This window comes from Elephantulus edwardii, unplaced genomic scaffold, assembly GCF_000299155.1.
Source record: "Elephantulus edwardii isolate Elephantulus edwardi_28Jun2011 unplaced genomic scaffold, EleEdw1.0 scaffold00001, whole genome shotgun sequence".
Classification (NCBI taxonomy): Eukaryota; Metazoa; Chordata; class Mammalia; order Macroscelidea; family Macroscelididae; genus Elephantulus; species Elephantulus edwardii.
Genome location: NW_006399751.1, coordinates 42,996,211 through 43,008,564, shown reverse-complemented (window position 1 = coordinate 43,008,564; position 12,354 = coordinate 42,996,211). Strand labels below are relative to the sequence as shown.

At 36.6% G+C, this 12,354-nt stretch overlaps 1 protein-coding gene across 2 annotated transcripts in view; it reads right to left on the bottom strand.

The window, feature by feature from the left end:
• Positions 1-12,354, bottom strand: part of CHN1 (chimerin 1) — a 286,931-nt gene that overhangs the window by 71,352 nt on the left and 203,225 nt on the right. Inside the window, exon 7 of one of the 2 annotated variants that reach the window (XM_006878816.1) lies at positions 8,021-8,098. The exons of the other annotated variant lie outside the window; for it this stretch is intronic. Within the exon in view, the coding sequence (XP_006878878.1) occupies positions 8,021-8,098 (78 nt within the window). The remainder of the gene's footprint in view (positions 1-8,020; positions 8,099-12,354) is intronic. 2 annotated transcript variants of the gene reach the window in all.

Genomic DNA, 12,354 nt, shown 5'->3' with positions numbered 1-12,354 from the left:
GACATCATTACTCTTCAGCAGTGGAGAGGTCCTTGATAGCAGTTTTCACTAACGCAATTTGTCTTTTGATTTCCTTACTGCTGGTGCCAAGAGTGTTGATCATGGAACCTAGCAATCTGAACCTGTTAACAATCTCAATTTCTTCTCCATATCATGCTGTCAATTGGCCCATTATTGAGAATCTTATTTTCTTGCTGTTGAACCTCAACCGATATCTCAACTTATCATAGCCCACTCCAGAGTCTAAGAGTCTTATAACATTTTACTTCAACTTGCCCTTGTCTTACGCTGTTCTAATACATTTTTATTGTATATATACACCTACATAATGCAATAATATTTTTGTTTAAAAAAGTTAATCCTTAAAGATGATATATAAGGTATTGATAAATAAGGCTTGGAGAGATATAATATTAAATATACACTGTTGTTGTTGTTGTTGTTGTTATGTGCCATCGAGTCACTTGTGACTCATAGTGACCCTATGTACAACATTATTCTTGTTAAATTATAAACAAAAGAGCATTAAGGCATACTCCTCAATTAAACTGAGAGTGGGAGAGTGAATCTATGATACAAATTATTTTGAAAGTAACTTCTAAAATGACATATTGTAGAATATTCTGAATGTCCTAAATCTAGAAAATCAAGTCTTGAAAATCAAAGATTATAATATGAAGACATAAACTTACAGAATTCCTGAAAAAGTGTGTTTTGTGTGCAGTATATATTCTATCTATATGGGTTTATAACTTTAACATGCTGTTGTGGAAATGCAGGAGTCACACTGCGGTGCTAGCCTAAAGACTGGCTTTTTTTTTTTTTAAAAAAAAAGCCATTACAGGCAGCTCTCTCTGGTCTCTGCTACCTTAGCTCCAGATATGTGGGTGTGCAAATGATCAACAGCAATGGAATAAGGATAAGACAGAGAGTGCTTCTCACCCTGGGGAGCAAGACTTGAGGGGCAAGACTTAAGGGAGACTGGTGCAAGACCAGATAGACTTTGGTGATGGTGGTGGAGCAACTGTGGTATTACTGTGGCAAGATGTGAACTAAGGCTTCTTGCATTTGTGCTGGCCACAGTTAAAGGTTTTGCTGTTTTTGCTGGATGCTTGAAGGAGAAGCTGACTTATAACTGCTCTGAGGCAAAGCGTACTGGATAATTATGAAAACTAGAGGCTTCTTGAATTTGTGTTGCTGAACTGAACAGGGGATTTTACTATGCCTGGACTTACCCTGTGAGATATTCTTTGCCTCTCCGACTCTCCAACTTCCTTCCCTAATAAACCCCATTGTCAGTACTACAACTGTGAGTCAACAACAAATAAACAAATCTCTTGCTTGGCTCTAGAGGCACCATGGGGCTGAGCTATGGGCTCTTTCTCTGCTTTCTGCTCTAAAGTGGTAAGGGACTGTACTATTCTTAATCCCTCTGGCCCTTTCAGAGATGCTCCCGTGCCCCTATGACGTGATTACTGCTCTTCAGACACATATGGTTACCTAGTTCTCTATTTTATATCTAGAGATAAAAACATTAAGTTGGTAGGCAGATAAGTTTGTGTGTGTGTGTGTGTGTGTGTGTGTGTTGCCTACAAGAGAGTCAGAACCAACCCTTAGCTGATCCTCTGGCGGGTTTTCAGAGGCAATCAATTGCATGGGAGGAGACTGCCATCTTTCTCCCGCAGAACAGCTGGTAGCCTCGAACACAGACAGATATAGAAGCTAGAAATAATCAACTGCACATTTGATACACTTGTCTGCCAGAAGCTGACAAATTGAGGTTAGTGGTTGGGAATAAAGAATGAGGAGTGGATGTGGTAAGAGAAAGCTAGACTCCTTAAGGTGTCTAAAAGCGACAGCCACAAGCTAGACTGTAAAGCTAGGCTTGAGGTTCTCTTTTATTAATGGTTTGTTTTATCTGTTTGTGTTTTAAATCCATGAATGAAATAGGATACTGAGTACTGTACCAACTAGCTCTTAGGGAGAGATAAACTTACAATTTTCTCCACAAATTTTAACCTAATCTTTAGGTAGTTCACTTACTTCTTGCTGTCAAATTAATCAGGTAAAGATGTCATTTAGATAATAAACACTTAACATTGTTTTTGGATATGAAATATAGAAATATGAAAAATACAGTATTATTAAACATACATGTCACATAACAGGTATTTTGGATGGTTAGTGTTTATATATAATTATATCCATCCTCTCGTATTGATATTTCAGTTAGTATGTAAATATTCTAAAGTCAAGAACCATATATCATATATTATTATATCCCTCCCACGTCTAGAAAAAAGTATAAATTCATAATAGCTGCCAAAGAATAAATAATAGATAAATAGATAACATATCTGCTAACAGAGTAACAGTGGGTGAGATGTGTCATACTGTTAATGGGACTTCTGATTTTCTCTGAAGATTTAGTTCACATGTTCACCAGTGACTCATCACATGCATATTAAAAGACTCAGTTCTGGGCCCAGGTGGACATGGCAGGAACTACTGCTACAAATTCTGAACTGGGGAAAGGAGAATGTTTCCAACATAGTATGATTTTCTGACCTAATAAATTTTAAAGTGATATACTAGACATCTTTAATAGAAGAAATATAATATATGATATTAATTTTTAACAGCAAAGCAGCTCAACGGGAAGAAGCAAAATTCTGGAATTTGGTGACTAAACACAGATTATGGAACATTTTGAAAATTAAAGGTCATGGTCTATGAGAATAATACACTATGGGTTTCTTGTCAATTAAGTACAGAAGTTTCAGTTTTTAGTTCATAAAATGGCTATAAATAAGCTCATGTAACTATGAACAAACTAACAAGAACCTTGTGAAAATTTTCTTCACAGATTAGTAACAGCAGGGCTTTCTGATGACTTTAGTGGTCTAGATTTTCAGTCAGCATCAGAACCAGTTTCCCAATAAGCACCGTAAACTAGGGCTATTAAGAGGACCACAATGTTGAGGGGCAGTGTAGAGGCAAGAGGTCATGAAAGGTCTCTGTCATCCTTCTTACCATTAATAGGAGTAGCTGCTCATGATTTTTGGCTTCCACAGTACCTAATAAGTACCAAGCCATATAGCAATAGAAAAACAATGCCTACAGGGACTTTCAGATGGTCTTGTCCAATCTCCTACTTTTTCTCCATTAGCCCTTTCCATGACTGACTGCCTTAGGCACAAAGAACTCACACTATACTCAGAGTTTTGCTATTTTTATCTTCTCTAGCAACTGACCCACATTCAGAATATGAAACTCTGATTTTGTTTTACCCATACATATAATCTACTTAATACACTACTTGAAGAAAATATTATTCTTTTGAAATGCTTATGTTGGATATTTCATGCTCATAGTCACAAGAGAAACCATGTTGAGTGGCATGATTGTTAAAGCTAACAATGAGGTAGGCTCAAGAGCCTTTTCCTAAATAATGTCATATTGCATTTAACTATCTTCATTTTACACTTGATTCAAAACAGTATAGAAATTCCTGAGCATTTAAAAAAGTATTTGAAAACAAATTCTTCAGTCAAAAAATATCAGCTAACATGATGGCATCTTGATTTTATGTCATTTTAAAAACTCCTTAGAATATGATTAAACAAACTCTGGGGGATAAAGGGTAAAATAATAAAAGAAAGGGCAGATGGTATTGTGACATCTGATGGTGTAAATAGGTGGTGCTAGGGGCTGTCCTTGAATATGACATTTCACTAACTGCTAATATAACTCGCTTTAAAAAATATTCTTTCATGGCATTTATTTTGGTTCTTTTTCAAGTCAACTAATTAGAAATATGTCCCTCCATAGTCTTTAAAAAAGTATTAATAATGAAAATGTAATAATCAACAGAGGTAATACTTCTGATGTTATCTCATCAGATAATTTTAGAAGTACATGAACTTATTTGTTGGTTTATTTTGTACTTTTCTCAAATGTAAATCAAGTTGAAGATTACAGGGCTTGAATGTGCCTGTGTCTCTTGAAGGAAAAAAAATTAAGTGGAAGTGCTGGTCACCACAACCCTTCCATTTACTTAACAGGAGTGCATCTGGTCTGCTGGCTGGGACTGCCAGGTACACTATGATCCTAATAGGTTGTCAATGACCTTCTTAAATATTACAAGGTTCATGCTGAAGTGTTATTTATTGTGTCAATTCACACTTGAAGAGTCACTGTATATTATCTTGACAACATTAAATCTATTAGGACAACTTTGGATGCATCTTTCGGATATACACAAAATGAAAATATCTGAAACTCTAAATGTCCACTTTAAAAATCCAACCAAATCATACCATGTTTAAAGTATGAATTCTCCATAATTTCTAACATTATTTTCTTTTGATGATTGAACTTGTGTAGAAAGCTGTGCCTCTGTTCCCACTATTATAGCTAATCTTGATATGCATTTCAGAGAATTATTTGAATAAAACAACGTACCACACGAAACATTTACTGTTTAATTTGAAGGGTAAAAGAAATACAGAGTATTTCACTGTTTCCTGTGGAGCATGAAAAATGCAAATGTTCTTATATAACATCTAATTCTGCCTAGGAGCCAGAATAGAATAGAAGAGCTTTCTTCAGCCTCCACAATCACATCATGTCCTCTGCACATGGGCAAAACCACCACCATCACTAAACCCCAACATTTAGATAATTTTGTATTTCTTTGTATGAATTCAGGCAAAAAATTACCATATCTATCCACTTAAAAGTACCGTGGAATAACAAAATCAGTGGCTAGCATGGACTGAGACCTACATGGACCAGAAATCAAGCAGGATGGCACTGCTAAAATGAAACTCTCTCTGTAGCAGAAGTCATAGTTTAGAGACATTAAGCAAATTGTCTCTGGTCAGACAAACAATATACAAGCTCCTAGAGGGTAAAATCTGGGCTTTACTTCTCATTTCATCCCCTACCTTAGGATGATAGGAGATCATTAGCCTTGATAGGATGCCTGTATTTTACTTTTAATTAAAACTATTTTTTTAAAAAGTCTATTCAATGTACATGAAGGAAACACATGAATGGCTCTATGTAAACCAATTTAAAATTTTTCTGAAAAGTCTGTTCAAGGAATTGAGTATGTGTGTATTAGTACGATGAAGGTAGTTCTTAAAATGAGAGACTAATCAAGCTGTTTTAAAATTATTTTTCCTCTAACTTATGTTGACATCCTATAGGGTTTTGTAAGGGTGTAGAATATATATATCTAATATGGTAATCTCTGTAGAGAATATTATAATTTTTCCTGAAACATATTCTCTATGAAATCTTCATAAATAACAGGAAGTAAGAGAGGCTGATGACTATGTTACATAACACAAACAAAAAACTTGTAAGCCCTCCTGTTTCTTTTTTTCTAAAAAAGAAAATTTCAAATCAAAAGCATGTCTGGAGTTAGATCCAGTTGAAATTTTTTGTTGTTTTGACTTGGTGAGTGAATTTAACCAAAGGTATAAGAAGATATTCTAACCTCATCCCTTGAAAAGAGATCTGGCTGCTGTTCAATGTCACAGAGCAACGTTATATAATAAGGCAATTTAAGAGGCAGGAAAGAAAACCAGGGTGAAATGAAGTTGGTGAGTGGGCTCATGGCTGGGCACTTTTATCACCCTGGAGCTATCATAATGACAAGATCACTTGGATGGTTATCATTATGTAAATGATCAAAGTTTCCCCCCTAATAAATCTCTGAACTGTACATATGCATGGGCCACCGTGACCTTCCAAGTGAACATCTGTGTGGGAGAAAAGTGTGCTGGTCACAGACTCTGAATTCTTCAGAGGATGTTCTGGGAACTCAAATAAAATTTCCCCTACACTCTTTGAAAAAACTTTTCCTTTTTTAAAAAAATAATGCCACTCCACAAACAACATTTTTTAAATAACAGAAAATTAATGGGAAAAGTAAAGTTCTAAGAGTTCTGACTTTACCAGTAACTGTAAAAAATATATATATATATATATACACTATAGCTTACTGTCTTGGCCTAAATTTTCAGATTGAAAGATGAACTTTCTACATTTCAGAGAATTTTCTACATTTTACAAGGTGTTTCTTAAGGCAACAAAACAAGTCTGTGTACCAGTTTAAGAGTCATAACTAATCCCAATCAGTAGCTTCTGGCTGTATAAATTTTACTCATTGAAGTTATGTTCTTAAGTTAAAACTGATAAAGAAATGGAAGATAAAGCAAAACCAGAAAGATTCTAGAAAATATTCTTGTTTATGCAAATCCTTGAATAGTCTTATGAATGACTTTTAATCAATACTGACACAAAGCATTCTCAATGAACTGGATCTAGCTCTGAAATGGTATCCTGAATAGATTAATCTATTTTTGCTTCATCAAACCACAGGGTAAAATATCTTCCTAGCGATACATAAAAAGTCACTATTTTTAAACAATGTGAATATAATTTCCTAGTTCCCAACCTAAATGGCTATTACTGTGATTAAACAGGTATATACTACTTTATATTTACAAAAGAACCTATTTGAGGCTCTATTCCTATTGAAAATTCTGCAAAATGAGGTTGTACACCATGTAATAAGAAAACCAAGGCCTAGGAATCTGGATGCATTGTTTAGGTTCCTAAATGGAGATGTGTTTGAGGAAACATGCACGCATGATTCTGGGTTTGCTAGGGAGGTACTGATCTTATGAGTCCTTTCAAGTTTCATTTCAAATCAGAGATAGTGGCTGAAAGGGATAGGTCCTTAGCAATACATTTACAGGAGAAAAAGAAAACACTTTGTGTCCTGCCTTGAAATATTAGAAATCTGAGCATACATTTTTGAAACATCTTTTTAAAATAACTTATCCTTTATTTCAAAATGATCTTATAATTAAAATTTATCACCTTTTCCTCCATTTTGGAAAAAATCAGAACATATTGGGAGATTAGTATTTTGCATTTGAGTAAAACAAATGCTGTCATAAAAAGATGAATTGCAAATTTGGAATGAAACTATTTAGTACACAGCCTGGTACATTCTTAGTGCTAAATGTGTTTTGAAGAAAAGAGTAAGAAATAAAAGGTCAGAATTTTAAATTTTTATTACGTTTTGAAACAAAATACTCCCTTTATAATATCAAAAGCTTTTATACTTTGCATAAATTGAAAATATCTGTGTCTCAAGAACTTCATTGCAAAGTTGTGTAACTATTGGGAAGTTACCATGGAAATGCCAGTACATTCACCTAAGTGGGACTGGCTTTCGTTATGCAGACTCATGTGCTCATAATTCAGTTGCAAAGGACAGAATTTCAAGGCATTGTACTATGCCATAAATACACGATTTATACACAGCTTTAATCATCACATACATCAAACTTGTAAAAAGATTGAGGTGTGGCTGGTTAAACATATTAATAATTAAAACTCTATACACTCAAAGGTGAAAGCAAATACACAAGAAGTGAAGAGAAGCTGCTCGTGTCAGCAGCATCAGCAGCCCCATGGTCACCATCCACCTTTCATCCTGGTCAATTCACTAACAGAGAAGAAAGGACAGAAACTAAGGGAAATGCAGACCATCTGCTCAATCCAGATGCAGCAGCGCATGCCTCTTACATCCAAAGCTTTCTACCAGAAAGGCACTGAGATGAGATCTAATCCTCCCATGAAAGATCCAACAAAGATTGCTTAGACATATTTGCATCACAAATAACACCAAGATCATCACTAAAGGAGACCTTTCCAACATCAGTCAAAGCTTTTATCAGTTACTACACATAGGTTAAAAAAAAAGAATAATTAAAAATAGCATTAGAGAAAACATATCTGAATTTCTATTAGCTTTATTCAGGTATTCTTTAATCATAATCAGGCTGCAATTTTTTTATCCCCAAAATAGCAGGCATATTTTAGTGAAATCATGCTGGTTTTAAAAAGGTATCCAAAGATATTGCTCTAAAATTCCTATTTCAAGTAATGTGCATTTCTTTTCTTACAAGAGATGTTAAAAACAATTTATTCTTACCTTGAAATTGTGAACCTTTTCATATTTTGGAATTTGCTCGTTTTCTTTCAGAGTTGCTCTTCTAACAAGTGATGTCAACTGCGAATAAGCAAAGAGTTTCAGAGGTTGCCAGATTGTCACAGACGACTTTTGAGAACCCAGTTTCATTCCCAAGGCTGCTATCAATAAATCTTGCTGCCGGCCCTCTTGTTTTGATTTGTGGACTGAAGCTCTATTAGTTTTCCTCCCCGACCAAGACTCTTTGGATGGCATTTTGGAATTCACAGGAAAGAAATAAAACCTATATTGATCTACGTCTGTTGATGAACTCTATTCAGCTAACAAATGAGCATTCTGCCAGTCAGCACAGAACCCTAACCTACAGAGAGCTGCAGAGAAACATTGCCGAGAGGTGGAGGAGGATGATGAAGCACTTCTTAAAAAGAGGTCGACTAACCAGACAAATTCTTCTTGCTTCCTTTTCCCCCCTCTCCCTCTCTCTTTCTTTTAAAGGGCTCTATATTTAAGCTTTTGAAAACTTAAAGAGTCTGAGCAGGGGGAAAAAGTCAATGCTAACATATAAAACACTCAGCATCTCTCATCCCTTGTAAAAAGCCATGCAATTTAGGCAAACGGCACATTTTTAAAAGCTTTCTTCTCTAGCCAATATATTAACGTCCATTCTGAATGAAAGATTCCTAGTCTGCCTGCAGTCAGTTTCCAGCACCCACTGAAGCCCCTCGCAAGGAGAGTGGGGGAGGGGAGGGACCTGACAGGGAGCCCACATTGGACTGGCCACCGTAAGAAAGGCGAGAACCAATGAAAATCAAGCAACAGGATTTAAGTACTATCTTCCTCAACTCTCTCTCTTTCTCCTCCTCTCATCTAACATATTCTTGCTGGCTCAAAACGGGTTGGGTGGAGGGGATCAGTGGGAAGATAATGAGCCAGGAATGAGTCATGCAGCATTACAAAATCAAATTTTAAAAAAACCTATTTAAAAGCAGAGGAAAATTAAACATGCAGCACTAGGTTTCAAAAAAGAATGTACCACTGCCGGGTAAACAATCAAAGTCTGAACTGAATCTTCTTTACGCATTATTTTAGTTTGTTCACTAAAAGCCAAATTTACTAAAGATCAACAAAAACTTCCAAGTATTTTGGTGGTGGGGCGGGGAAGAAAAGAAGCATAGACAGCTATCACAATTTTTCACATACAACAAGGTGTGTGCGCACAGCACAACCAATAACCGAGAGGCCAGTGTGCCCATTTACTATGAATGTTTTGCTGTAGGTCTATATTTAGATGACTCAATCATTATTTTAGTCTAACTTCAACATTCTTTATTTAAAGAGTTTGAAGGCAAGTTATAGCTGAAGCCAGTCGGAAAGAACAACTCATTTATACAGGTCCCAGATGTAGTGAAACTGTCTTTATAAGACACTGGATGTTTGATACAATAGAAAATGGAGGTGCTGCCTAGGAGGCTCAAAACTCACCTTTATCTAAAAGCAATTCTTACATAATTGCTGCACGAAACCTATATTTTCACATTTTGCTTTCCCTAATCATCTCCCACCTGACTTCTTTTCTCTCATGGTGTATTTTTCTCTCTCATTGACGTGGAGTCATATTAGACTCATTGTTCACCCCACCCCTCAGCATGTTTTCAGAGGCTATATATCTCACAGGAGGAGATGAAAAACTAGTGGATTTAAACTGCCTTCCTCTGGACTGGCAGGGCAACTCCTTACCCACCAGGCCTGCTCATGCAGGACATTAGTACTGCTAAGTGCCATTGGGATCTGACCCATAATGCCCCTTGCTAGGTACAACAAAGCAAAACACTGAAGTTCTCACAATCCTTGCTGTGTCTGTGCTCATTGTTAAGGCCCATGTGCCAACCCATCTCACTGAGAATCTTCCCTTTTCTTGTTGACACTTTACCAAGCATGGTGTCCTTCTGCAGGGATTATTATCCCTCTTGATAATACGTCCAAAATATGTGAGACAAAGTCTTGTGATCTTTGCCACTGGGGAGCACTCTAGCTGAACTTTTTCTAATACGTATCTGTTTGATGTTTTTCTTGAAGTACATATATTCGATGTTCTTCATTAACACTATAACTCAAAGGCATTGGTTCTTCTTTGATCTTCCTTCACTATCCAGCCTTCACCTGAATATGAGGAGAGTACAAACACCATTGATCAGAGGGCCAGGTGTATTCTAGGCCTCTGTGTGACATCTTTGCTTTTGAACTCGGTAAAGAAACCCCCAACCCCGATTTGCCTAACACACTACACTGCTTGATTTCATGACTATTGATTGCTTTCATGGGTTCTAACCAAAAAAAATGAAAAAAAAAAAAAAATGAAATCCTTGACACTGTAATAGTTTCTTCAATAGTTTATCATGATGTTCATTGGCCCAGTTGTTAAGATTTTTGTTCTGTTGAAGTATAATCCATATAGATTTTTTTTAATCTCCATCAGTAAGTACTTCAAGTCCTTTTCTCTTGAAGGTTGTATCATCTGCATTACTAAATCTTCCTTTTATCTGATGTTATGTTGTTCTTCATGCTATTGAAATGATTTTCTCAACATAGAGGCTGAATTAATATGGTGAAAGGATATAACCCTGACATACACTTGTCTTGATTTTAAACCACACAGTGTCCCTTTGTTCTACTAAAACAATAGATTGGTCTGCTGATAGGCTTGGATTCTTACCTCAATTCTTTCAACTTGAGAAATGCTGAGCATGGTCTTTGTTCTGGTTTTCTAACTCCAGGTTTTTTCCATATCTCATTAAAGTACTTTTGTCTTCAAAATCTCCTGAGCTCTTTAATACCTTTCCTTTTTTTAAAAAAAAAATATTTCAGCTATTCTACATTCAGGAGCAAGTTTCAGAGTCTCCTCTGACTTCTACTTTAGCTTTTCCTTTCTTTTAATGACCTCTTGCTTTCTTTATGTAAATACCATCCCAACTCATCGAGTCTTCAGTCATCAGTGTTCAATGTGTCAAATCTATTTTTGAGAGACTGTAAATTCAGGTATGCCATACTAAAAATTGTACTTCAGTTCTCATAGATTCTATTTCATTCTGCTTAGCTTCCATTTGACATTGCATGAGTAGTTGATGGTCTGTTCTGGCCCTGGTCTTGATCTGACTGATGGTGAGCTTCTCCCACAGATAATGCCAGTTTCATTTTTGCATATTCTCCCTGGTGAACACAACAGGTATAGACACCATTTGTGTTGTGGAAAAGTGGTATTTATGTTCAATGAATACATTTTTAGTCATAAAATCTTATCATGCCATATCTGGTTTCTACTCAGCTCTTACTTTTCATAATCTCTAGTATCTCTAGTATCTTTCTAATATCTAGTATCTCTAGTATCAGTTCATCTTGACCTGTCTAATCAATCCTGCTGTTGGATACCATAGAATCGGAACCAATTCACAGCTGACCCTTCAGTGGGTTTTAGGAGGCAGTAAGTTGCATGGGAAGAGACTGTCCATCTCGCTCCTGCAGAACAACTGGGGGATTCCAACCACATACTTTTGTGTTGGCAGCACGACTTCTTACTACTAAGCCACCAGAGCTTTCTAGGCTGTGGAATTTCATAAAAATCTTGTTTTTCTTAATTTTCAGGATTAGTGGTTTGCAGGTTAAGTTTAAATAACTAGGCTTCCTTGTTGCTGTATATGCCATTAAGTTGGAATTTACACATCAATGATGCTCCAGAAGTTTTCAGAAGCTGTAAGTCATATGGGAGACTGTCCATCTTCTCCGGTGGAGAAGCTAGTATATTCGAATGATAGCACAACTGCTGGCCCACTGTACCACCAGAGCTCCTCCTGTTCTTCCTTTTAGTTGTACGGACATTATCCTATTGTTGACAGTTTAATACTTCAGGATAGATTTTGAAAATTTCACTCCACTTAAATTTGCCATTTCCAACAAAGTAGACCATATGACTGTTTGTTGTTATGTGTCGTCGAGTCACTTGCGACTCATAGCGACCCTATGTACAACAGCCCTAAACTCTGCTCTGTCCTGTGCCTCACTGTTTCTGACACGCCCATCCCGATTATCCCAGTCAATGAATCAATCCACCTCATAGAGGGCCTTCCCCTCCTGTGCTGTCCCTCCACCCTCCCAAGCACGATGTCCTTCTCCAAGGACCGGTCTCTCCTCACAACATGTCCAAAGTATGTTAGACGGAGTCTCAGAATCCTTACCTCTAAGGAGCCACCCAGTTTAACCCTTTCCAGGATGACTGTTTGTTTTCCTAGCAGTCCATGGTATTCTCAATACTCTTCTCCAGCACCACAGCTCAAAGGCATCAA